Source organism: Numida meleagris, chromosome 2 (genome assembly GCF_002078875.1).
Source record: "Numida meleagris isolate 19003 breed g44 Domestic line chromosome 2, NumMel1.0, whole genome shotgun sequence".
NCBI lineage: Eukaryota > Metazoa > Chordata > Aves > Galliformes > Numididae > Numida > Numida meleagris.
Window position 1 is genome coordinate 108497657 of NC_034410.1, and position 27754 is coordinate 108525410.

Below are 27754 nucleotides of genomic sequence, written 5' to 3' on the forward strand. Positions count from 1 at the left end.
CTAAGTTATGAAGCCTCTAAAAAAAAATTTGAAAATTCAAGCCTTTTTCTCCAGCAGCATCACAAGATTCCATTGTCCTTCAAATTACTGGTATCAGTAATCAGCAGGTGAACAACACATATACAACCATTTATACGTAAAACCCCAAGGAAATCAAAAGCTATTACAAATTTTTACTACTTCAACAAGACACTATGTCTTGTTTTCTGAACTCTGTTCACCTTCTGTACACGTGACAGGAAGGATTTCAAGCTTGAGAAGAACATCTACTTTATTTGCAGCACAGCTCTCACCTCCCAAGTCAAAAAAAAAAGTAGTACCACAACTTGAACAGCATCCAGATAGCCTCTAGATAATGACTTGCAGATGTCAATGCTGTATCTAGTCCCTCTATACAATTTAAACACACACACGTAAACTACTGTAATACTGACAACTTGAAAAATTAAGAAAAAATTCTTGAACACAAATTTCTCAAATGCAATTTCTGCAGCAGATGAAAAAAGAGTATCTTCTTTCTTAATTATCATATTGAGAACCAGAAGAATAGATTATTTTGCCATAAGGTATACTTAAACGTATACCAAAAATATGAAGCTGAAGAGACAACTAAATTTATTCATTGTGTTCTAACGTGTGCCTTGTGAATGTAAATAAGCATCCTACTTTCAACCCACAAACACTATTCCCTTCCCAAATTCAACCAAACTCTTGGCAAGAATCCCAAAGGCAAGAGCACGTGCAGAACCACCCATTAGTTTGAAGACTAAAACCATCTACAAAATCTAAACTGACCCCAAAGTCTTCTTAAGCAGCAGTATCTTCAAGTGGTTATCACTGCATGACGGGGAAAATAAAGACTGGACTTACCTCATCACCAAACAAAAATATTTATTTAAAAGCCCTGGGTAGAAACTATTGTCAGTTCTATTTTCCCTTGGACAAATTGACTTGGCACTGCACAAATCAACTGTATAATGAGGAGATGCACACACTAGGCTTAGTAAGATCAGATACTCTGCCTCAAGATATACTCTCAACTCAGGCTTTATTTATTTATTTTTAAGCTGAATATGTTTTTATTATTCAAAATTGGAGTAAGAAGTTGTAAAGTTAGCTTTGTCCTATTTTCTACGTCATTCTTGATGCTCCCTTGAGAACCTAAGTTCATTACAACTGAGAGTGTTTGTTATGCTACAGATGACCAGAGACAACCAGCACTGACAATTGTTATCTAGCAGCCTGACCTGTGATGATTTACCCAAGTTTATCCAAGCCAAAGAGCTGAGTCCCAGAAGCTGGACTCCCAGAAAAGTGAAAGACTAAACAACAGTATTTCCCCCAGAGACAAATTAATAATTTTTAGAAAACATGTAACACAGGGGCATTCCATTAACTGTCAAGATCTGTCACATAACAGAAACAGGCCTAGAAACTGCTATGTAAAAATACTCCAATACCATCTAACTATTTAACCAGGTTAATTCTGAGTGAGAACAAAGAGCTGCAGCTTATCTACACACAAGACACAAATATTAAAACAAAAAAATTCCATTATGAAAGTAATCATAAGTATGATTCTGAGACAATAAATGTTTCCTCAGTAGCTCAGAAGTAGTTAACAAAATAAAATCTGCGTAGATGTATCTTTGTTATCATTTCATCTCTACTGAATGCAGCTACAAGTGATTGGGCTTATTTTCCCTGCCTTTTCCACGCACTATTTTTAAGGGGAGACATCCTCAAGCTACGTCAGGAGAAGAACAATCTATTTCACAATCAGTATACCTGCATGCACAAAAGAATTTAACAGTTCCCTGCTAAATTAATAACGTCTAAAAACTGAATTACGTCAGGCATATAAACATAGGCCTGCAAGTCACCATATGTTTTAACACTTCTCAATAAAGTTGCCAGCTCCAGCACAGAAAATTAAGCCTGCCTAACAACTGGTATGCCTTTGTCAATGATTTTTCACGGATCAATTAATGAGTAATTTAGAGACACCCAGTGATTCAGAGAATAAAAAAACAACAACTAGTTGCCTTGCACAGCTATGCCCATCTTACTCAGATACACCTGCACACCTACAGTACTGACAGTTTCACCATATGGCTGGAATGTAAATCTCAAGAAGCTCCACTACTGAGACAAGACTAGACAAACCCAACTTGTCCATTTATGTTGAATAATAAATAAAGGCATCTTCATTTTCATATATGCCAAGAAACTCACAAGCCCACTAGAAAGATTTTTTTTTTTTTTAATTTTGTCTGGATGTTTTAACAGAAATTTTACTTTATTTCCTCCCATGACTTAAGCTAAAACAATAACTGGTAAAGTTAATTTCTCATTAATTTCAAGACTTTGTCCTTGCATCCTGTCATCCTAATTTTGCTCAACTGAATGGAAAAAATAAATCTTGGGAAGGTCCAGTTGTCTTAAGTGCTCTTTGGACTTACCTCTACAGAACAAAAGTTCTCAGGAAATGCAGGGCTCTTTCCATTCTCTACAACCCTGTGGTAAAAGGAAACAAGTCATCAAAGTCCTCTATTGCCATATGTCTGGAATTCTGTAAAAAGGACTCCTTAGAGGTTTAAGTCATCAGCAACAACAACAACAAAAAAAAATCAACCTCAGGCCACCACAAAGGATCCCTGAAAGTGAAGTTACACACATTCACACAGTACAATAGAGGATAAGTGCTTCCACAAAAGGTAATCAAAGGTAACCAACATCCTGATTGCCAATATCCCTCTTCATACACCTCATCCGAAAACAACAGTAACGCTACTAGACTAACCACTTCCCAATTTTAGAACTTGTAACTGCAACAGTTAATTTGTGAGGGAGACTAGAGATTTCATGGTGATTTCTCTTCTTTCATTAGGCAGCTGATATTCCATTCTTTTTTAAAACCTGTCCATTTTAGCGACTGTGTCCTTTGGACATTTGTCCATACAGTTCATGACTAATTACACATTCATAAGGTATTTTTTCAGCAGCACAATACAGAACCAAGCTATTTGTAGCGTAATGACTTAGTCCCTGTTTTCACCAGCTCTTGGCAGTGATCCTAAAAGCAGGCTGCAAGAAGTCAAGTGACAATTTAGCACTGAAAAGGATATGAGAAACTGATGTAAAACACACAGCCAACGAATCAAAGGCGTACAATGCAAGCAGTAACTTCTGCTAGCTTGATTACAAGTCACTCAAGTCTTTTTTTTCTCCTCCGTACTACTGAGTTATCAGACAGCTTGGTCACAAAGGCCAAACAAAACACATCTAATCATAAAAGCTATTCTATTTTAACCCCACCCAGCTCAATTATATTAAAAGATTATTAGATCGATCACTAATCTAAGTTACAATAGGTCTGGACTTCCATGAAGGAGCTAGAAGTGTTTGTGGCTATTAGACCTTTTAGCCAAAAAGAATAAGAACAATTTAGTCACGCAGTTGTTAGAATCATTACAACTCCTTAAAGAACAAAATTTCAAAGTAATTCTTTTGCAGTGGATGTCACAGTAGCTTCCTAATCAAGGTGAGAGAGTACTTGTTTAAACAGCAGCTACACAGCTTTCAAGAAGCATGCCTCTATTTCTTCACTAAGAGTTACAAAGCATTTGGAACTAAATCAAGAATGATGTGCTATGACTACAGTCACGGTTTTAGGTAACCAAATGAAACAACCACACAGTTTCTCACTCTTATCTCTAAGATAAAAACTGACTGGAATTGACAGTTTGATGATGACAGCAACGATGTCAAATGAAACGTGAAAGATAACTCCTAACAAAAAGTCCAAGTTTCCAATAACCTTCTTCTTGGACAAACAGTGTGGAAATTTCAGTTAAATTACTTAAGAAGAACTGAACTAAATATTCTAAAAGCTGAGCTACAAAAAGTTTTTAGCAGCGGTGCTAAAAGACCAAAAGATTAGAAAACATTTGTAGAACAGTTTACTGCACAACGCACTGTGTAGAGAATAGCTTGTAATCCCCTGTGCTTGAGAGTTTGTAACTTTTGAAAGCACTCTGTGCGTCTCATCGTTCACATACTACAGAGCTCAAGGCCAACACTGCTGAACTGGAAGTGGGAAACTAGACTAGCTGCAAAAAGACATGCTGTCCAGCAAATTTTTAGCCAAAGAGAAACCAAGATGCTTAGATAGGAAACGGAAATATCTGCTTTAACTGTGATGTAAAAGCCAGACAGTAGATATAAAAAACACTGAATAAAGACTATCTGACAAAAACAATTTGAAAAGGTTAATAAGCCAACACGTTGCTACGTTTGACAAAAGAATGGCAGTTTAATCAGTAAAGGAACAAAGTGCGGCAACTGATGTAGTTTCTTTAAAGCTACAAAATCTTTACACTGTGAACTCTACATAGTGAGATCACCATGGAAAAAAAAGCAACACAAGAACTTATGGACATCTGTATAGATATTAAATTAATGAAAGCAAAGAAAAATAATTTATCTTGGTATGATAATCATAGAAAACAGTGGAAGAAGAAAGAGGTGTTAATAAGCTTGACACAAGCATGATGAGAGGTTGGGAGGTATTGGCTGGGAGATATTAAGATCTAAACTAGGCTACGTAGAAGTTAAAAATTGTATATTATTAAACAAAGAAAATTAAAAAAAAATAACAGCTGCCTTAACCTATCTCTACACAATAAGGAAAAAAAGTTATGAGAGTGCAAACATTTTAAAGACATTTTAGGTTCCTTGTTCATGAAAAAACTGTACTTGTAAGTGGAATTAACTTGGTTCATTCAATCCATAAAAGCAATCAAGCTATTTAGGTGACAATGGCTTGCTCATGTAGGACAAAGAACGAAAAACGCAGACAAAAAAAATCTTCCATGGATATTACTGAAAAATGGTACACTTCTGCTGTTTTTTTTTTTTAATCCCCATGTTTCTGAATTAATGAACTGGAAGAAAAAGCCATGAAGTAGCAAAATTAGTTCAGATATCTTAAAAGACTCTTTTTTCAACAATAATTCCAGTTATAACAATGTTGTTGTACCTATATTCCTAAAGTAATCCACAGAGTATGACTAATCACCTAACTCAAAAGATTTAACTATCTTTAAGACACGAAAAGAACTGTGCCTCCACTGTGAGCTAGAAGACAACTTTTGTTTAAGCTGAAACATTAAGGATATCAGAAACTTATGACAAAAATAGACAGAAAAAGCAAAATTTAAATCATTGGTGGTCAGGTATGGCTGTCCATCTAACAAAGGAAAGATATAAAATAAGACCTTAGGCAACTAACGATGTGAAGAAAACAAAGAAAAAAATTATAAAAAATACTTGTTAAAGGAGAATGTGGAACTGCTTGGTTTTGCAAATAAAAACTGTAAAAGACTATTTACCAGTATATACAAAGTATAGCTCAGAAAGTATATCAGAAATATCTGTCTACTTTCTCTACAGTACAAATAAAGCTCCAAGTAAGAATCAAAAAACTCTCTGACACAGTTCTACAGCACAGTACAACTCACATACTGAAAAACTGATTAAATTCAATAGTTTTCAAATAGACTTCAAATGAGGCAGAATCAATATGAAAACAAAAGCCATCACTCCAAAACACATGTAACCTTCCATACAAGAAACCAAGTTTGCCTATTACTAAATAAGAAGTAGGCCACGAGCTACAAGAGGTCCTGCAAAGTAAGTTGGAAGCTAACTTCTAAGCAGTTTTTACTACTTCTTTTATATTTCTTATCAAGTCTGATTTTAAAATTTCACAGCTTGTCTTCTGGGCAGAACAGATTCCAAATAAAAATTAAACTGGCAGCTATAAAATATTATCCACTACTTTTAAATAGTTGTACATTAATGTTTCAATCTTGACAGAAGACAACTTTGTATTACAAGGAACAATTTAGATTACAACTTCTATTTTCCTAACGCAAAACATCTTTCAGTGTAATTAATGCCTATTATTAATGAACTATAATTAGTTACATTCCCTGAGTAATTAGAACAGGCAAAAACACTATTTACTACTGGAACTCTGCTTTTCTAGTAACACAGGAAATCTCCTCTATCTCTACAACAAGGCAAGCCTCGGATCTTTAGTATAAAGATTTTTCATTTTACTTTAAGTCTGGCATCCAAAACCACATTAAGTATACTGTACACATCGTTCTCACAGCTTTGACAGTTCAGAGGCTCTCTTCCACTCCCCATATCTTAATCATTTGTGAGAAGGATTCCCATGTTTCCTCTTCCTCCCAAATCACATACTTACAAAGAACTTTAAAGAAGATCAATTTTCTCAACACATTAATAGCCTTCCCTCAGTTTCTTCTGAACTGCTGCTCAATATGTTTCAAGCAGGCAGCAAGACAGACTGCTTTAGTACAACACTGCAGTACTCCTTTGTGGCATTTTCACACCTTGGTACATCTTAAGTTAGATCAGCCTATTTTCTCAACTTCCATCATGTAGGATGGTTTTCTTATTCCCCTGAACTCCCAGAAAAGTACCCAATGCATTTTCACAGCCAAATACAGAGCCTGTGATTCTGAAATATTTAAAATACTGGATAAAATTAACTGACAGTTATATTCTTAAATCTGTTGTGTCTTTATACTATCTATTCAGTCTTTATTACTTTTTTTTTCCTCAAAAGAATAGGACAAAGGACAATTTTTTAGAAATTAACGTGTTTGCCAGAATAACTCAATTCTACTAAAGTAGAATTAAAGACCTTCCAAATATTATGACTATCCCCCGCACTATCAAAAATATTAACAGATGCCACCAAGCATGAAAAGATTCCTTTACTTCATGGAAATTAGCTTAAGATCAATCTCCAGGTAAACTTCATAGTTTTAAGTTAAATGCTATAGTTCCGGTTGGCCAATAAAATCCATACTTCACACAGACTTGGAGATTATTTCTGAAATATGCACTTCCCTTACAGAAGACACGTCACTAGAACAAGTTAAGATATAATCAACTACTTCAACATAGAAACACTGCAATAAAGTTGCTTGTTCTGCATATTAATACATCCTTCATAATTGAAGGGGAAGAGAAAGTAGCACTAACAATTATTTTCAGCTTTAAGTAGAAGCATTCTTATTACAGAAACAAAAGCAAAAACTAACAATCAACTACTGGAATACAAAAAGCTTGATCCAGAATAATTAAATCAATTTATTTACCAGTATACACTAATTTCACTGGGCCAAAATTAAAATTGGAAATCTTCAAGATCACATAATTGCCACTTTAATTTTTCCCCTTCAGAGATGGGGTAAAAGAAGTAGAGAAAATATCAACAATAAGAAACAAAAGACTTGGTAACACCACCTTTCACTTTCATTACAAGTAAAAAACATACATGAAGAATGTAACACCCTTTTCTATCAAATCCATTAATATGTTAAACATTTAACAGATACCAGTCTTAATGACTTTCATAAAATCTTCTTAACACCTCACAGAAAAACAATTTTAAAACATTTTCAGTCTCAGCTGCTGGAAAAAAAGGCACACAATTCTCACACTCGTGAAGTAAGTAGTTCAGATGAAAACCTCCTACTCTTCCCATCACTACTGTTCTCAGTATGAGAGTCATACGATTCACAGATTCCCAATTACTCAAGGTCCTATTTACTAAGTCAGTAATAACTGTCAGCAGGTGATGGAGAGAAGAGTGCTAGAGAAGACTGTTTATGGGATTCAATCCTTGCCTTAAATCAGACAATAAGTCAGTGCTAGATTATTCAGGCTAACTTTCCCAATCCTGACAGGCCAAGGGAAAAAAACAAAAAAAACCACAAAATTTTTATACTATGAGCATGACTCGACACTTTTCTCTGAATTCAGCTGTACGGTATTAGAAAAAAAGAACAGTCACTTCAAGTGCTAAATATTTGTCTGGACTGCACTGAAGTTGCTACTGAAACACACATCAGAAACTATTACCAAGACAACATGCTAAAAACATACACCACTATTCAATCTGTGCTAACATAACCATTCCTTCAATCCCAGCAGCTGGAAGTTTAAATAATCCTTAGAGTTAGCAAAAACAGTTAATACATTTGGAATGTTAAATTTGAAAAAGTGAGGATACTAACAGCAAAAATCAATCAGTTCAGCTACTGAAAACGTTGCATCACATTCTTAAACACGCAGCTGTTCACAGAGCATACACACAGTATCTTACTGCCCTTGTTGCAGTGCACTAGTCCCTCCTTATCAGAGTAATATGGAAATAATCAAACTGGAATTCTCATAAGTTTGCTTTCTATACAGGTAGGAGTGAGTACTCAGTAAGAAAAGACCTGAACACATTTTGGGAAAAGGAAGTTTAGTTTTATAAATTCCTCACCAGTTATTTAGATGTATAAAATGAAACAGAAGGTTAGAAAGGCAGTTTGAAAAATTACACAGGAAATTTTCTACCTGGGTTAACAGCATTTCCAAACTAACTTTTCTTTTTTCAGGTTGAGGCAGACTAAAGACATGGAAAATGCGGCAAAGCATTAGGGCACAAGCCCAAAGAAACCAGATTGCTTTTATGTTGCAAATGCTGAAAACATATGCATCCATTAAGCTGTATTACATTTGCTTTTGAAAGAAGCTTTGAAGATGCTGAAGAAGCAAGCATGTTTTAGTACCTACCTTGAATCTTAGAAACAAAGGCTTTGAAGAATATATCATCACCAACATGCTATTTTCACTGCCTTTTGAACAAACTATTTCAAGGTTTGTATCAAGCTACCAATCTGATATACAAAAAGGTTATTGCTCTTTGTTGTTCAAGTACACTAAGAATTTACTTACCACAGCAAGCTGTGTTCGTGATGCCACTGTATGAAAAACTGCAGGCATCATGAGAGATTCTTCTACTTTCAATTCCATCTCATTCTCTGCTGAAAATGTGGTTTTGGGGATGGCTGGTGGACGCTCACACAAGATCATTTCTTTGTTGAATAAGAAAATTGGGTTGGTGTCCTACACTCAGAAAGAAAATGAAACAAAACATTAAGTAAAGGCAATACACTGTTCAATCACCAATTATTCCATCCTATGAGTAATGTGTCTGCAGAACATTCTACATTTGTAAGCTGAACTCAAAAAAAAGCTTCTCAAAGTAAAGAAATCCAGCAAACTCACTACACTGAAGAAAAAATACCTAAAAATCCCTTAGTAAAATACTTTTTTTCTTCCTCTGTAAAGGATAGTTCAGATTATGAATGCATCGTGCACTTACTGTTCCAGCACTGTAACTACACACTCTTCTGTCCGGTGCCATACACTCTCCTCCATTGACAACCAACACCTGGTGCTGAATGGCAATCTTATACTTTGCTTGTATTGCATGTTTCAGATCAGCCACACTAGAAAAAACAGGGGTGAGAAAGTCACATCAACATTTGTCTCTTAATTTCACAGATTCCTGTAATGTAGATAAGGCAACTTCTCTGTTTCAAGGCAGGACTTTTCAAATAATTGGTACATTTTTATTCTGCACAATGAAATATCCAAGTCTTATAAGGGCTGTAATGCGTTGCATTCTAGATGTCCATCTAATAAGCCATCAGCTAAAGCAATAAAGCCTGTAGAGTACTGATATATCATCAGCAATCTTCTTCCAATAAGACCTTATAGCATGCTGAAATTCTGAATTAAATCAAGCGTTTAGAATAATACCCGTAAAAACCATATTATGTTCTCTGAATGTTTACCTTATGAACACATAGCTGACTTTCTGAAACTCTAGAAGATTACAACAAGAGTCCTTAATACTTTGTTATGCATTGCGTAAGCAAAATTTCATCTCATCAACTCTGATTTAGTGTGTATGAAGTGCAGTATAATGCTCAACTGACAGGGAGTTCAACAATCTGTGTGTATGCAACAAACGCACATAAACATTAAAGATATTTTTCATGTGCAAACAGTAGATCAATAAACCATCATCGCTGCCTCGTTCACTCCCCCAGCAGCTTTAATTCCAGGTAATGACATCTTCACAACACTGCTACTTTAGACAATTCTAGATTTTGTCTTTACACACGCAAACAGAAAAGCAACACAGAAATCATTCATACGATACACTAACTGACCAAGACTGTAACACGCTGTGGTCACCACTGTGTAAAGGTATTGAGAAACTTAACAGTAAGTATGAAGTGAATAACCAACAGGGATTTTGACGTAACTGGCAGGTAGCATAAAAACGTTACAGGCTATACTGTATTTGAAAAATTAAGATCAGTTATCCAAAATAATTATGATTTAATGTGACAAAATTAATTCACTACAAACACTTCACGAGCACAAGCTTGTACCCACTAGCTTTGTCAAAACAAGCACCTGCATATCATTACCATGTTCTTTAGGAAAATGGCTTAACCTATCCATGTACAGAGATAGTCAAAGAATCCAAGAAAAAGGCAGCCTTGCTAGAAAGAGCAATTCTCTATAGACATAGAGAACAAGAATTTAAACTGCTCAACTGAATAGTCTTGTATTTTGTCTCGGCCATCCATTTTTCCTCAAAAAACTATTAGAGCAAAAAGTCAGCTCATGTCTGGCCATTAGATACCCTGTCTGGCAGTTCAGATGCTGTACTTCACTGTAATTTAGGACAGAATGTCTCTATGTACCAGAGAGCATACAGAGGTATTGACATATCAGCAAATCATAGAATCAACTGGAAAAATCACACATCTCTTAAACATCTCCAGGGATGGCAACTCTACCACCACTACCCTGGGCAGCCCATTCCAAAGCCTACCCACCCTCTCCTGGGTCCAATTTAAACCTCCCATGGCACAACCTGAGGTCATTTCCTTGTGTCCTGCTACTTGGAACATGAGAAAATAGACTGACATCTTCCTCCCTGCAATCCCCTTCAAGGCAGTTGTACAGAGCGATCATGTCTCCCCTCAGTTTCCTTTTCTGCAGGCTAAGCAACCCCAGAATATGCATACTTTCTTTTATGATGTCAATAAGAAAAAAAATAAAAATGCTACTCAGCAAAAGATCACAGAAGACCAGATGTAATTATAACAGATTTTCCAAAAAAGTAATTGCTTTACTTCCTTACTTTTGTACAGCAAGCTCTGTGTCAAAGGTAAGGGTAGTTCCAGTGTTGACCAGAAATACATATAGCTTCATGATGATTTCTTTAGGATTCTGAAGTTTATCACGTCCACTGCTAAAACCATTTAGAAACTGTAAAAAAAAAAAAAAAAAAGCGTCAGTTTCACATAGGAGTTATGAGAAGCATGTACTATACAGATTTTAGCTACATAGAGAGTGAATACGTTGGCTTTCATATTCCAGTTCTTTGTTACTAAACACGCAGATGCTTCTCTTACAAGAACCATGGGCACGGGAAGCCTTCTGATTTGTGAATGGGCTAGAGGAACACATGAAAAGGTACAATGGGGATGGACAAGGAGGGGAAGGGAAGGTAACTTTCAGTTGAAGATGGGCACCATCCCAGACCACAACCTGTTTTTTTCTAGTTATAAAATGCATTTTTAAATCCCCGATACAGTTATTTCCAGTTACCCTTTCTGCTCTTTACAAACAGCAGAATGGTCTACGCTCCAAGAATTCACTCCCCAACCTACAGCAAAGTCTTGCTACAGGTTACTACCCTCAGGCATTGTTCTTCCACTCACATAAAAGGAAACATCAAAACCCAAAAATTATTTTTTAAAAACTATTAGTTAAGTACAGATACAATCAAGAAATCTACAGATTTTTCTGTTTTTAGCACCAGCTAACTCTATGGTCTTAATTACTACTAGCCACTATGCAGTGATCAAAAATTGCATTTCAAAATATTTTCAGTCCTTGCCCTAAAAATTTCTAGATGAACGACTCTAAGTAAGCACGTTTTTTTTCAGTGTACACAGCAGAAGAAAACATGTAATTGCTATGTAAGACATTCTTAGATTTGTTATTTTATCTTTGAAAGGCTCCATACTTCTGCACCTTTTTCTCTTCTGCTCCTCAGAAGCTCTTAAATTTGTGAATAATTTCTTCTGTGCTAATGGAGTGGCTGCAAAAGTACAGTACCACTGCAGTCACTAATGCACTGTAATTTTTCTTTTATGTGAAAGAGTTATGAGAAGTTAAGATGTAGGAGTTTCAGCCTCAGCTATATTTCTATACCATTACAGAAGTGACTTTCTGTATTAAATTACTTCACAGGAAGTGTAAGACCTCCCTCTTTCCCTGAAATAAGAAAAGAACACACACAAGATCTACACAGCTAATTGTATTATTCTAAAATGAGCTTGAATTTGCATTTATCTTTGTCTACAGAATAAAAAGCCTCATAAACTATAAAGGAAGATAACAAAACCATCATTAAAGCATGCAGGGCTAGGAAGGCAGTTCAATCAGATGAACAATTCCAGAAAGTCATTAGTTTTCTTCCATGAACGCGCAGACTTTCTGCACACTTTTCAAGCATTAATTGTAGCACATTATCAAGAAAGAAAATCATATTAGAAAGAGAACCATGTCAAAAAAATAGAAGTAGAGAATACACACCACAAAGAAACTTAGTAAACAAACAAGAACTCCCAAACCTCAAGAACAAACTAGCAGTAATTTATTATTCAATTTTCCACTCTAAGCTATATAGTAAACGAGACTCAGAAATATAGAGAAACTTATTTTCACAAAGGGCATTATTTGTGACTATGGTCCCCGTAAAATCAGAAACAAACACATTAAATACAAGGATAAAACAAGCAGCAGGGAGCACTTCTTTCCCACCTAGTTACAGTAAAATAATTGCACTGTATCTAGTCTCCATATAAAAATTACTTCGCAAACACCAGTGGTATTTAAGAGATATTCTGTCTGGAAACCTCATTCAGGTCATTTACAAAAAGTGAAACTGTAATCAATCCTCCCCATTCTTAACACTACAGCTAACCATTTAAAGCACTGAAAGAAAAAATAATAACAAGATGAAAAATATTTTTGGCAGCATCTGTCATGCACACATCAGCACTCTCAGACTTTCCAACTTAAAGCAAAGAAAGAATTACCTTCAGGTGCTACACGAAGCTATCACCTTCTTCAAATACAAGAGAATAAATGTACATTTGCTTTACTTGATTTTGGCAACAGAGTAGCATGGCTGTTCAAAACCAGAGAAGATCTGCAAAGAAAACATATAGAACGTAATTACAGGTATCATTAAAATATCAAGATTTTATGGCTACCACTGCAACTAACGCTGAAATCAATGACAATGCTATAAAGAAAAATAATGAGAAAAGAGAATACTGCATAATTTTATTTTATTAACAATGCCCTCTAGTTACAAGTCCACTCAGATCTGCTACACACCTAAGTCTTTTTCCGCATAAATTGTATTTAAAATAGTGGTCTGTAACATTTTTCAGTATACACAAGAAAGTTAGTTCACTAAAAAGAACTACCTGAATTTCCATTAGCTGAAATTGTTTTTTCAGAATCAGCGCAGAATTATTTCTGTTTTGCTGTTAGCATCAGGAAAGTCACAACACAATTGATCTAAGGGAATAGAGAGTAAAATGGCATGTATGCTACTACTGTGTAATCAACAGCTTTATCTTGCAGTGCATCCAACGGGCTCCTTCAGGAATAAACACTCCTTTCCTTTAGGTAACCTTGTTAAGCCAGTCACCTATTTGCAAAACATTCATTATCTTTTCTTTCTGTTGTTGTTCTTATAAATTGAAGATGTTACCAGAAGCAGTTTCTTGTCAGCGGCATCCCCACCACAGGCTTCCTCTCCCAGAACTGCTGTTACAACTACAACCAAAGTGAGCCAGATCAGCAGTCTTTTAAAGCTAACTTAGCTCATTTTAACTGTTATCAGTCAGATAGCAGTGCTGAAGGAGAATGAGCCCTTGGCAGGGAAGGCAGTGACAAGCAATTGGGCTCAGTAACCCACTGAGTTCAACTGCCACAACAACAGTCAGCAAACTGCACGCTCAAACTCTGAATTGCAACAAATACTATTTCTACTCCATTAATGCCCTAGCAAGCTTTCTGAGAAGATGATCAGGCACTATAAAGGGTGATAATCCATCACTAAAAATAGGATTGCTGAAGCCCAAAAACCATTAGAACACGTAACTCATTTTACACAACTTGTGACTAACGGTAAATCAAAAACAAACCCTCTTCATCCCAAATTTGCAAACATTATGATCAAGGAGAAAATTACACAACTGTATTTTACATGCATGGAACAGATGGCACTTTGTCAGCAGCTAGTTATCTGAGCTTTTAAGTTATCTTCCTCCCTCCTGTGCCACCTTCTTTCCACCTATTGAAAAGGCACATATATCACCTGCTCAGAAGCAAAGGTGCAACAAAATGAAAACAGCAATGTGTTTAAGTATCACTATTAGAAAACTACTAACAGAAGTGTCCCTCTTTTGGCCACTGGCAGTAAGTGTATCCAGACAAAAATCAATCTAAAGCAAATATTGCTAGATATAAGTAATGGACATTACCACAAATCGTAAGAAACTACTACCACAAAGGTGTCCCCAGTACTATAACCTCTACCCTTTTAATTCCTTTGAGACCATTAAAAAGTCAGAAATCAAGCACTGCTTCTTCCACTCAACAAACAAGCTAACAATCAGTCCTGATGGAACCAGGCTACACTCAGACAAGTAGGACAAATTTGTACATACAAATAATCACAGAATGGCATGGGTTGGAAGGGGCCTTAAAGATCATCTATTTCCAATCCCCTGACGTGGGCAGGCTGCTCCCCACTAGCTCAGGCTGCCCAGAGCCCCATCCAACCTGGCCTTGAGCACCTCCAGAGATGGGGCACCCACAGATTCTCTGAGCAGCCTGTGCCAGTGCCTCACTACCACTTGAGTAAAGGATTTCCACCTAGCATCTAACCTAAATCTCCCCACGTTGTCACCATTAGGTTACTATTTAGAAAAGAAAAAATAAAAGTTAAAAAAAAAAAGTAGAGTTTATCCAGTCTAAAGGTTGCCATGAGTTTCACTAAGTACTTCCACAAACAGAGGAGTCAGGTGAAGCAAGGTTTCAAAGAACATACGCTTTGAATTCCGAGTTCATAGAATCATAGAATGGCCTGGGTTGAAAAGGACCTCAAAGACCATCGAGTCTCAGCCCCCCTGCTAAGTGCAGGGTCGCCAACCACTACACCAGGCTGCCCAGAGCCACGTGCAGTCTGGCCTTGAATGCCTCCAGGGACAGGGCGTCCACAACCTCCTTGGGCAACCTGTTCCAGTGTGTCACCACCCTCTGTGTGAAAAACTTCCTCCTAATATCTAACCTAAATCTCCCCTGTCTCAGCTTAAAACCATTCCCCCTTGTCCTATCGCTATCTACCCTCACAAACAATCGATCCCCCTCCCATCTATATGCTCCCTTCAAGTATTGGAAGGCCACAATGAGGTCTCCCCAGAGCCTTCTCTTCTCCAAACTAAACAAGCCCAGTTCCCTCAACCTTTCCTCATAGGAGAGGTGCTCCAGCCCTCTGATCATCTTGGTTGCCCTCCTCTGCACTCTTTCTAAGAGCTCCACGTCCTTCTTGTGCTGGGGGCCCCAGGCCTGGACACAATACTCCAGATGGGGCCTCACAAGAGCCGAGTAGAGGGGGACCACCACCTCCCTCTCCCTGCTGACCACTCCTCTTAAGTTCCCCTGCACATTCCCTGTTGCCTACTGAGGGCAGGCTGTAGTCCTCCCTGCAGCAGGAGCCGTCCTGCTGAGGACACTACTGAGCTCAGCTGCCTGTTTTCACAGCTCTTTAAGAAAACTAACATTGAGAGCTCTTGCTACTCTTCTTTTCTCTGGACAAGGCCTGGCTGAACCTGTCCAACAAAGCCCAAGATTAGTTAATGGGGGAGATGCATGAAATTCATTCGCAGTTGCCTAAGCCTCTTCTCTTCAAGAAGTCAGGTTAAAGTAGACTAATTCAAGCCAAGTCTGCTACATATCCCTCAAACTGTTTTTTGAGTTTGCTCCTTGAATTCAAGAATATAATTCAGCAGTAACAAAAGTTCTTAACTTAAGCTTAGGGTGAAAGTCAGAAACAATCAAGTTTCAACAGAATATATACACAAACATTTTATTACTCTCCTGTTTGCATTATTTCAACAGGCTGTTAAGAGAATTTCACAATCTTTTCTTTAATGCTATGAAACAATATAACAAGGTTCAAGCTTTTTAGTGCTACACTGCTGGAATTACTTACATCTATTTTAATAGACATTGAAAAATTACAACATTTGACAACTACCAAAGAGGCTAACTATATAATGGGAGACTGTCCTGCAGCATTATCTCCACAGTATACATGATCTTTCAAATTATAGAAGGTTACATGATCAACAGCCAAGAATTATTAGCAACATCATAAAAAAAAAAAAGCTGAAAATTTAGAAACAGGAATTGCTGTAGCAACTCCCAGAACTGACAAAAGATGGTAGAAATGAATATAAGAAAAAGAATGAGGTGACAAAAGCAAAGGTAAGAATAGCATGAAGTAGAAAAACCTTCAAGAACTAATTCAGACACATATTTTGTTGTATTACCTAACACCTAAAGCAGCCATGAGTACGTTATGCTGACAATGTAACATTAATTTCATTGCTCTATATTGTGTTTACATTGCAATAGAATTACATCTGCTTCACCTCACAAGACTTCCCTATCCAATATAAACTCTGAAACAACTAAGTACTTTTGAAGTCTGTGTCGATCAGTACTTTCAGTGCACGTTGTTTAGAAATGTTGAAATGTAGCTTATTTATTGCAGGACACATTCATTGTTTCTACATCTGTAAAAGGAAACGAATGTCTGTTTACAGACCTTTCCTTTTTGTAAAAACACCACAGACGTCATGGGTTGCACAGCACCCCACAAATAGTCCTATAGCTACATTCGCCATCCATTTCTGCCATTAAGTGCAGAATCCATACTCCATTATCCAATTCCGACTGTTGCATTGCTTCATAGTACAATTCTTCCCAACTTCACAAACTCAAAACACTAAAATACAGCACTCAGGGCAGGACACAGACAAAAATCAATGTTTATCTACACTGCTTGTGCTTAAAGGGGCATTACGAACCAAATTTTAACAATCTGGTTTACCAACACGTTTTTATCTAACTACCTAGAATTTAAACTAAGCTATGCCAAAGTCATTGCTTCTCTTTAATCCCAGGGGTTTTACATTCCTTTCACAGAAAACACATCAGCAGTAAAAGATACCTTGCTTTTAGTGCATTACTTCATATCTGCAAAGTACTCCTCAGTGCATCATCTCCCAGATCAGAGAGGACCAGGAAGTCCAAACTCCTGCCCTCCACCCCCCCCGCCGCATATCTCCAGGTTGGAAGAAATACAATTCTAAATACAGACAGAACTAGCTTAAGTACTCAAGCAAGGCAGTACACCACTATCCATTCAGAAGCCTGCAATTCCACATTGCTAATTGTCAGGCATTCACAGAGCTGTTTAGGAACATCACCTGCACACTATGCTAATAAAGGAAAGTTCTCTCACTGAGGACCCACTGAGGCTACACTGCAGGTAATAATACATACGGCCTCCAATAAGAATCATAAATATTACCTGTGATTACACGGGTCCAGTTTCTCACAGTATATCAGTGTAGACAGAACTACTACCTGTCAAAAGGGTAATTCATCCAAAGCAAACTCTGACAAGTCCATCACTTGCTAAAACAAACAAACAAAAAAAACAACCTACAAACCAAAAACCTCAAGTGCTACTCCTCACCCACTCACTCATGGAGTTATCTTATTTGGAATGCACCCCCCTTCAAGGACAATAGGCCTTTATTACCTCTGGGGATGGAGAACTAACTTTGGGACACCTTATCATTTCATTAAGCTGCCTCTCATTTCCATGCAGCAAAACTTCAGTTTTGCCTTTGAGCTGCTGCAATTCCTTTGATTTCACTTTCCTCTAAGCAGGATTTCCAATTTCACTTCAACTTAGGCAACTCTATAATAGACCTAAGAACTTGACTAGCCCATAATGTTCCTTCCAGTTCAATGTACTTTCTTCTACAAATCTGTATTCCACCTCTAATTCCTTTGCTTTTTCAGATGTTCTTCTAAAAATGATCTCTCCGTCTAACTGCCACACCTCACTTCACAAGCAAAGGATTTTACAGCACACTTCCTAATACCAAAGCAAAAGGAACACAGAGACTTAGGCTGAACTTAAGGAAATAAACAACTTTCTTTGTGTAAAGCGATGTTTAAAAGCAGACTTCAAGGAGCTTTATTCAATACTGCTACCAATGCTTCTAATCGGAAGATCTTCATTTTGCAGAAGACCACCATGATATGGTGGTCTCACTATGATAGCACACATTCTTTAACAATGCCTTTAGTAACACAAGCAGCTTAGTTTCTAAAAAAAATAAAAATAGAAAAAATAAATTAAAAAGAAAAACAATGAAAATGCATACCCTTATCTGGACAACTGACTGTTCAAACAAAATATGCTTTTAAATGCACTTAAATAAATAAATCACAGAATCATAGAATAGTTTGGGTTGGAAGGGACCTTAAAAACCATTCAGTTTTAACTCCCCTTTCATGAGCAGGGCTGCTGCCCACTACATCAAGATTCCATCCAACCTGGCCTGGAACACCTTCAGGTACTGGGCATCCACAGCTTCTCTGGGCAGCCTGTGCCAGTGCCTCACCAACCTCACAACGAAGAATTTATTTCTAATGTCTAATCTAAATCTACCCTATTTCAGTTTAAAGCCAAGACCCCTTGTTCTGTCACTACATTCCCTGACAAAGAGTCCCTCTCCAGCTTTCTTTCAGGCCCCTTTTGGGTACTGAAAGATCACAATGAGGTCTCCCCGGAGCCTAGTCCTCTCCAGGCTGAAGAAGCCCAGCCTCCTCAGCATTTCTTTAAAGAGGTGCTCCAGACCTCTGATCATCCTTGTGGCCTCCTCTGGACCCACTCCAACAGCTTCATGTCCCTCCTGAGCAGGGGGCCCCAGAGTTGAGCATAGTACAGCAGGTGGGGCCTTACAAGAGCTGAGTAGAAGAGGACAACCACCTTCCCCAACCTGTTAGTTACATTATTTTGATGTAGCCCAGGATATGGTTGGGTGTTCACCATGTTGCACAGCCAACAGAGCCTGTCCTGAACCAGATACAGGAAAAAACTTCATCCTTCATCCCTCCAAAAACTTTTAACCAGGCCATATCTAATGGACAAGATACACTTTACTCTAGGTGGAGATCCTATCTCCCATTACCACCTTACAAGTATTAAAATCCTGTTCAGTGTCATCTTCATGTAAGGCTGTCAAACCCCAACATTTGCAAGGTGCCATCTGTAGCTTTGTTTATACTGTGCTGAGATGTGCACAGGCACAGAAGCAGTTAATTAAAACATCTCCAGCAGTCACTGCATTGTTAGCAGTTCTCAAACTCATCAACTGGTCAGTCAAGCAAGTCTCTTCCACTCCTAAAACAGGAAAGACGCTGCAATTCTGCACAGCAATCAGGAAACATGCCGAAGTCCTTACTTCCCAATTCACTAGAGAGGAATTTCAAAACTCAAAGAGTATGAGACATTTTTCCTCCTTTGTCTTCTTGTCTCTTTGTGGTTTTTTTTTTTTGTATTAGGCATTTTGCGAAACACCAACTTTGTCCATAGCTTTTCAGAAAATAAGATTTACACCACATGAATTCAGGAGCAACTCTGAATTACATGGAAGCTACCTCTGTTCTCCCTGTTCGGCAGGGTAGGTGGAGCGATACCTTCACAGATCCTCAGCATCAGTGGTGGAAAAGCAAGAGATCAAAAGCAACGACATCTGGACAGGTAAGAAAACACTGCCTTAAAAAGTAGCTTGAAAATTGATGTCACCCAAAACAATGCAGCTTCTTGCAAGTTCAGACAGAACTTTTATCATGAATGCTGGAAATAAATAGTTTCAAACACATTTATGAGGCAACAAGCATATTATTAGACATTATGTCATCACTCCATATGTATATAATTATAAAACTTCAGTTCTGAGGGTTAGCATCTATTTATATTATTCTGTTCACAGTATTTGAGGAACTGCCAAACTGCAATCCACATATGAATCAGACATTTTTTTCCCCTCCAACAATTAAAAAAAAGGAAAAAAGTTTACTAGTTTTTGCAAAACCCCAAACCACACATCTCTTATCTGTCAGAAAGTGAAGTTTCTGCGTCTTGGTTAAGAAGTACAAGTCAGAAAACAAGCCAAGGTTTTCTGACAGTTTGTACAGTTCCTAAATGTACTCTTCCTTTGTAGCAGTTTGTTAATTGGTGGAAACAGTCTTCCCACAGCTGTTTGCAACTGTGTCTTTGACAAAATTAACTGACGGTTTAGTCAGTTGTTTTTGTTTTTTTTAAATGTATAATTTTGCCATTTCAATAGCAAATGCAGATTACATACCTCCCTCACATTTCAGTGATTAATACATTCCAAAAAATGGTGCTCTTCAGTATGTAGAGCTTCAGGTGCTTTTATTCAAGTTACTGACCAACACCGTATGAGTGGGAAAGTTTCCCCTGCAGAAATGAACTCTTTAAAAATAATTAGCATGTAAAATCTTACAGTGTTTGCAAACAATTCTGCAAGAAACAGCCAACAAGCATTCCTTTCTTGCTCAGATCAAGTTCAGACAAGTCAGCACCAATGCTTCTCCTTCACTAACCCTCTCTTTGGCTAACCAAGACCACGACCAAAAACCCTGATTACAGCCCGAGCACCAGCCTTATGAATTCCTTTCCTCAGCCACTTGTCCTGATCCTCTCCCTGCACCAACTTTCAGCTGTGCAACTTTCCACAGTTATATGCAGTAAACTGGATTACTTTGCTGGAACAAGGTAGAAACAGCACTCTTTCCAGGACTGCTCTTTGCCACACAGCCCTTCGAACTGTTACTCCACAGCTAAGGGAGGGCAAAAAGCTGATGGATGCAGGGGGATAACCAAGTCAGCGCTGTCACCCAAGAAGAGAAGTGAGAATTTTCAAAAGGCATCACTCAAATTCCTAACTACACATGCCATCAACAAGTATTAATAAAGTCCTTAAAAATGTTAAATGTTTAGAATAACATTAAAGTTTTCCAGCAGTACAGGAATCATCCACAATCTTGGTAAACTGTTCAAATGATTAGAAACTACCAAGCTTGTTTGAAAATTCTTCTTCATAGTGTTTCACCTATGAACCTTCTCCTATTTATCAAATTCTTTCTAAAGTTGCAATACATGAAACAGACAAACAAAGAACCAGTAGCATGCAGAATTGACATAAACCCCACCTTCCTTACAAACACGTTCCAAAAAATCACAACTAGATTTTTGGCACATCAGCTTACTGCTCTATTTGCATTTTACACAATTAAAAATAAACTCTGGGTCTCTACTGACATAAATCTGAAAGATAAGAGCAACATATTGAGAAATGAGGAAAAAGTGTATGATGAGCATCAAGAACATAAAATTTTACCGTATCTCAAGAAAGCATTTAGTAGCTTTCAACAGGCCTTCTTTGCTTTTCATGGAAAAATCTTTGGCACTTTAAAGAAGCTAACAAAGCGCATTAATAAATCCCTCTGTGGAATATTATCAACTGAAGAAATAGACAACCTCAGAGGTTAAAAAAAAAAAAAAAAAAAAGAAACACCACCACAAAAAGCACCAAAAAAAAAACCAACCCCACACCCACATCAGTTTATACATTACAATTGCACCTCTACCTTATTCAACCCCAATTATGGTGTTTGCACTCAGAACATTCATGTGAAATTGCTTTGTTGTATTACACATGTCTTGTTCAGCTTACTGGTATTTTGCCTCCGAGTCTTTCACATGACATAAGTACAGGCAAATTTACACACTCCACCCCCTCTTTTTGCTCTGATTGGGATGTGAGAATTTTTAAATGATATTTCCATTTTTTGTTTAAAGAAGTGCTTACTGTAAGGAACTTCATGCAAACCCAATCAGTAGGCAATACAAGTATCTGTACAGAGTATTTTAAATTAGAATAGACAAATAAGTCATCTTGAGTTTACTAGCAGAATGTCTGCAATCTAGCATAAGCATAATATATTTGAAAAGAGCTGCTAGTCCAGTTACACAATATATTCTTACATAAGAACCTCCATTTCATCTGAATTTAATAGAAATATACACTCTGGAGGATGGAACGAAAACTATCACTAAAAGCACCATTTTGTCAGTATAAACTGCCTAGCCTACACACAACTACACCAAACAAGGATCAAATACCTACACGCTTGACATATCAGCACTAATAGTAAGCATAAATGAACCCCAAACAGAATTTGAGATAAAACACTGACATTTATAATCCCTGAAGTATCAGGAGATGTTAAAAGAATGGAAATTGCTGCAGCCATATCTGCAACATACATAATAGACAAGAGAACGTATTTGACAGAACGTAGCACAAACATACTCAATCATACAAAAAAGTGGCAGGTAAGTTCCATCATTTACAAAAGAGAACATGAACACAATCAAAATTTGAGCAGCTACCTTAAATGTTCATATACATCAGATCTCATAAGTGCCATTCAGAACTGACTGTTTTGCTGAGAGGTATGATTTTTGAATTTGCAATGGAAGTAAAACTTGTCCTTCAATTGCTTCTCCAACGCCACTTTCTACCTCAAAAATATACATTGCCTTCAATCTGTTCAAACTGAAAGCACAACGCTGGCCTTTCAAGCACATCATCAAGCATAGTAATGAAGATCGCTGTACTGTGACTATCATAGATACTCTGTACAAATAAAAAAAACAAACAATTCTAATACTGAACACAATATTCCCCACACACTACCAAAACTTTCCTTATCTCCTGAAAATGTAAAAATACCATTGAAAAAAATAATGCATGGGAGGTTAAGAAGATATAAGCTATTTCATAGGAAGGAAAAAAAAAGAGCTCTGTAGTCAGAACACGGCATAACACAGCAAAACAGATCAGGGACATTTGAAACCTGAGTCAGCAAAGTAGTTTGGTATTTTATTTCCAATCAACAGGTAACCAATGTAGACTGGAGATAAATGCCTATCACAGAGCAACAAGTCATTTCACGCAGAAAACAGGCTACCACTTTCTTCAACGCTGCTGACTTTCTACATACACCAACTACTAGAGATTATATATAGCACACGGTAATCATTTCACCTTGATGTGATAAAGGCAGCAGGCCTAGCAAAATCAGTTCCCAGAAGAAAATGTCAACATCTTGGATGTACATAAAAAGCTGCACTAGCAACTGCCGCTGCCTGAGCACACAGTTTGAGCTCAGAAGCCTACTGGAAAATACACACCTGTAGACAGAAGACCAGCAAGAACTTTCCTGATAGCAGGAGGTTCTCCTGGTCAGCCAACAGCAATCAGCTCCATCTGAATCTGAGTGAAAATTTTATATCAACAAACCTGTTTTGATATTTCTATCAACAACTGCCAACAATTCAGACTTACATATTATTTATTATTAATGACTTAGATACACTAAAATACCACTGGCTTTAGAAAGCATTACTGAAGTACATCCACTTCCAATTCTTCTCACAGAGGGAAACAGCTGATGTCTTCCAACTTCCAACTGAGCTCCAAACTAAATTAAAAGTGTATCTGAAATACAAGTTAACTCATAAACAAGTGACTTTCACAATAGCCACAGAATCCTTAACTAGTTCATAAAATAAGTTATGTCAGTGATTCCTCAATCATCAATCATTTTTATGACTAAGAGACCACATGAGAGTCTTTCAACATGTTCACCCAAATCATTACTCTGACAAATCAGCTACAAAACACACACTAACTCTAGCAGCTAGGTTAGTAATTTCCATATTAGTGATAATTTTTTTTTTTGCCTGCTTGGTATCAGTGCATTCAATCAGGTGGTATAACACAATATTATTATAAGCACGCTTCTTATACCCAAGTGTTTGCAACTTCACTGATCACTACTGTTGAGAATATCAACAGTTTATGGTCTGGTGCCATGCTGGTGATTTATTTAAGAATTCCACCTTTTTTCCATTTCACTTTCCTCTTCAGAAATTCCTAATGTAATATCACGTAGCTGTGAACCAATATCGGGAGCATAACTGCTCTTGGGCAATACGCATGTAGAAGGAGAGGCATGACAGCTGGGACAGTGTCCAAACAACTCTGGAGTAGCTCAAATGACAGCCAGGTATGCATGCTATGGCTCAGAGAGCACCCACCTTAGACAACAGTTTTTCATTTTGACTTGTTTCACTTGACTGCAATATATGAGCGAATCCAACCTGTGCAATAAAAAACTCTAAATCCTCACACCACTCTAAACCAGCCCTCTACTGAAACTAGCTGCTAGATCAAAAACAGAGACTAAGGAGCACACTGACAACCACCAATCCAACAGGTTAAGATAGAGTGGGATCATTTGAAAGATGCTTTCCCTAACTGTCACCATCCTATCTAAAGGAGCAGAAGGACAGACGCTATTCCTCTCCTTCCACATATGCTTACCCGTTTAATCACAATAACTGAAATTCTAAGTTTACACGTGGTTTAGAAACTATATTTTTCGCCTTAACTCTCCCAGAACTATACATAACCTTAGCTGCATTCAGCTCTCATGCAGGGACAAGCAATGCCTTAACCAGACACCACAAAAGATCTCAAAATAACCGATGTCCTCTCCTCCAGTAAATGCAAATCTGTTTCGTATGCTTCTAATTATAAATACGGTAACATGACATGGGGAGAGAGCCAGACCCTTGAGTAGGATCCCAGAGACTACTAACCCAAATCTGTGTCAAGCAGAAGGCTGGGTCAACAGATTACAGCACAACATAGTTTGGGTTCAAAAAGTTCGAAAAAAAAGGAAGAAAAGAAAAAACGTACAAAGGGCATAATGGCAATATACTTGCAAAGTGCAGTTCAGTCTACTTACACTAATGCATTATCCCAGAAGTTCCTGCTTGTATTTCTGGATCCATAACTGGCACAGCTGAAGGCCCTTACTCCACATTCGTAAGTTAATTTTTTCTTCACAACTTCCAGTGTAATAATCTAAAACCATGTTGAGCTTCAGACGGCATTTAAAATAAGTACCATTAGATGCTCTGCAAAGTTTCATTTAAACTAAACTTAATGAATTACATGTCTCATTTCTTTCTTATATGTTCTCTTTGGTACTAAAGCTTATGTGAAAGCAGATAACACAGTTCTTTGTTCATTTGCTTTATCTTCTAAAGACATCCAAGGTACTCAGTTGTTTTAGGTTTGTTGTTGTTGTTGTTTTTTAAGTTTACAACTTAAATATAACATAAGAGTAAGCATTTCCTTTATTAAAGTATTTCTGGTGCCTATTACCCTTTGAATACTGCCCAACGACACAAACTTCAACTGGGAGCTGCACCTGCGTTATTTTTCCAACTCTTCCATAAAGGCTGCCATCCCAACTACTTCACACATTTACGCAGGGGCAAAAAAGACACACGACCTCCTCATTCCCTCCCGTAATGACACAAACATGAAACTTTCAATGTGAACTCATCGACTGGCTCATTGACAGAACATCCCTCTTCATTACTTCAGACAAAAAGAGTTTTTCCTCAAAAAAAAAAAAAAAGGCTGAGACAACTATGGCTAAAGGAGAGGAAAAGCTAACATTTTGAGGTTGTTCCTGAGTATCTTGGTTCCAGGCACAATCTATTTTTTTCATCTCTAGATAAAGTTGAGGCGTCACAAGGACCCGTTCCTGCAGTTCTCCCACTCGCCCTTTTAACCTCAGCCAGCAGCCACTCAGAACTCCGGGGGCCCTGAGGACGAGCAGCAGCTCAGCTCCGCAGAGCCGCCTGACAGCACGCTCACAAGCAGCAATGAGAAAACAATGGGAAAGCTCGGCACGCGCTTCCTCGGGAGCAGCGATAAGTAAACACTGGAGACAGCGGCAGCGCACCGGCAAACACGGCGCTGCTGCACGCTGCGCCCGGCCGAAGGCGCGGGCTGAGTCATTCCCCGGAGTAACTTCGCCGCGCAGCCCTCCCCTGGCAGCGCAGCGCGGGCAGGGAGCGCCCCGGCCCGCCCGCAGCCTGCCGGGCGCCGCCGCCCCGCGGGTTCCCCCGCCGCCCCGGGGCCGCAGCCAGCGCCGGGCCGCGCTCCGCCCCCGGCCCCCTGCGCTCCACCGCCCACCCCGCGGCCAACCCCTGAACCACCGCCCCTCGCGACAGCCCCGATAAAGGAGCCCCACCGGCAGCCCCCCCCCGGACTCCCCGCTGCCGCGGCGGGCGGGGAAGAGCCGGAGCGGGGCCGCGGAGGGGCCCGCGCCTCCCCCGGCGCCACTCACCCGAGGGTCCGGCGGCGGCGGCCCCGCGCATCCTGCGGCGGCGGAGCCCCCTCCCGGCGCGGCCAGGCCCCGCGGCGGGAGCGCGGGCCGCCTCGGCAGGCGCTGCGCTCGGGTGGACGGCGAGGGCAGGGAGCGGCGGCGGAGGGGCGGGCGACGTGGGGCCGGCCGGGGGGAGCGGGACCGGGGAGCCCAGGCGCAGCCGCCGCCGATGTTTGTTATTGTCGTCAGCCGCTTCCGGCGCCGGCGCATGCCGGGAGAGGGCGGCCCGGAGGAGGAACCGTGGGGCGGAAGCGGCGCGTCGAGGAGCCGGCGAAAGCCGCTTGCCGGGTGCCGCTGACGGAGTGTGGGAGGTGGGGGTTGAGGGGTGCCCGAGGCCTGTCCGGACATAGCGCTCTGCCTTGTGGGTCGTTGTGTTCCACCGGAGCCAGCGTTCGGGTTCAACTCTTCCCTGGCTGAAGGGTGCACTCACCTCGCTGCCTTGGCGCTGCCTCCCCGCGGGGGCCGTAGGGAAGGGCTGAGGCCCCTGGCGGCTCAGGGGGGCTCTGGCACACAGCCGGCCGTGAGCCTGCTTCTGTATGCCGGCCTCTTGTGCCTGTCCTGAGAAAGCGAAAATGGACTTTGCCCACGTTGCTTTCGGGTTTCTCTTTTACTATAGGCTTCCGTATAGAGTTTTAGCCACGTGAGAGCAGATTAGAGAGGTGTGAGGAAGGTTCGCTCTGGACTACAGTTGTGTTTAGGGGTGTTCTGCACAATATTCCCTTAAGCACAACACGTGGCTGGGTCATGCATTCTCCTGCAGCACCACGACCTCTGCTTTACCATACACCTGGCACCTGCCCTTCTGCAACAAACGAGGCATAGGAAGGGCGTGGTGCAGTGCCCCTTTTTGATAAAAGAATTAGAGAACAAGTTTCAAGACTGCCAAAAATTATCTTTTTTTTTTTTGTATATTTGCAACTTCAGTTGACATAAATACATTACATGGGAATTTTCTAAAATTTTCTAATGGAGCGTATAGAGTTGCAATCAGACGTTCAACTCAAAAATCTGACCGTGTCTCTTTACTTTTATAAGCCCTCTCTTACCAGAGAAAAACAGTCCTCACTTCACAATCATGCGTTATCCATGTCATCACCTTTTGGGAGTATGTACATTTGTGAGCAACTATTTTCAAGGATGAAGTACAGCAGGATTAAAATTTCATCCAAAATCTCTGACAAGCCCCTTGAGAGCTCACTAAGAATTGCAGGCATTGCCATTGAACCAGACTGATGTGGTAGTTTCACAAAAACAGGGCCACATATGCCAC

General features: G+C 39.1%; 1 protein-coding gene across 4 annotated transcripts in view; it reads right to left on the minus strand.

Moving 5' to 3' along the window:
• The window catches only part of RB1CC1 (RB1 inducible coiled-coil 1), a 73683-nt gene extending 47114 nt beyond the window's left edge, over positions 1–26569 (minus strand). For 2 of the 4 annotated variants that reach the window (XM_021386531.1, XM_021386529.1), the window contains exons 1-5: positions 26446–26569; positions 13071–13183; positions 11102–11229; positions 9260–9386; positions 8830–9000 (exon numbers count right to left, since the gene is read on the minus strand). In XM_021386531.1, the coding sequence (XP_021242206.1) occupies positions 8830–9000; positions 9260–9386; positions 11102–11172 (369 nt within the window). In that variant the 5' untranslated portion in view covers positions 11173–11229; positions 13071–13183; positions 26446–26569. Of the gene's footprint in view, positions 1–2462; positions 2518–8829; positions 9001–9259; positions 9387–11101; positions 11230–13070; positions 13184–25047; positions 25162–26445 lie in introns of those variants that run through there. The other 2 variants (XM_021386530.1, XM_021386532.1) reach the window with 2 other exon arrangements.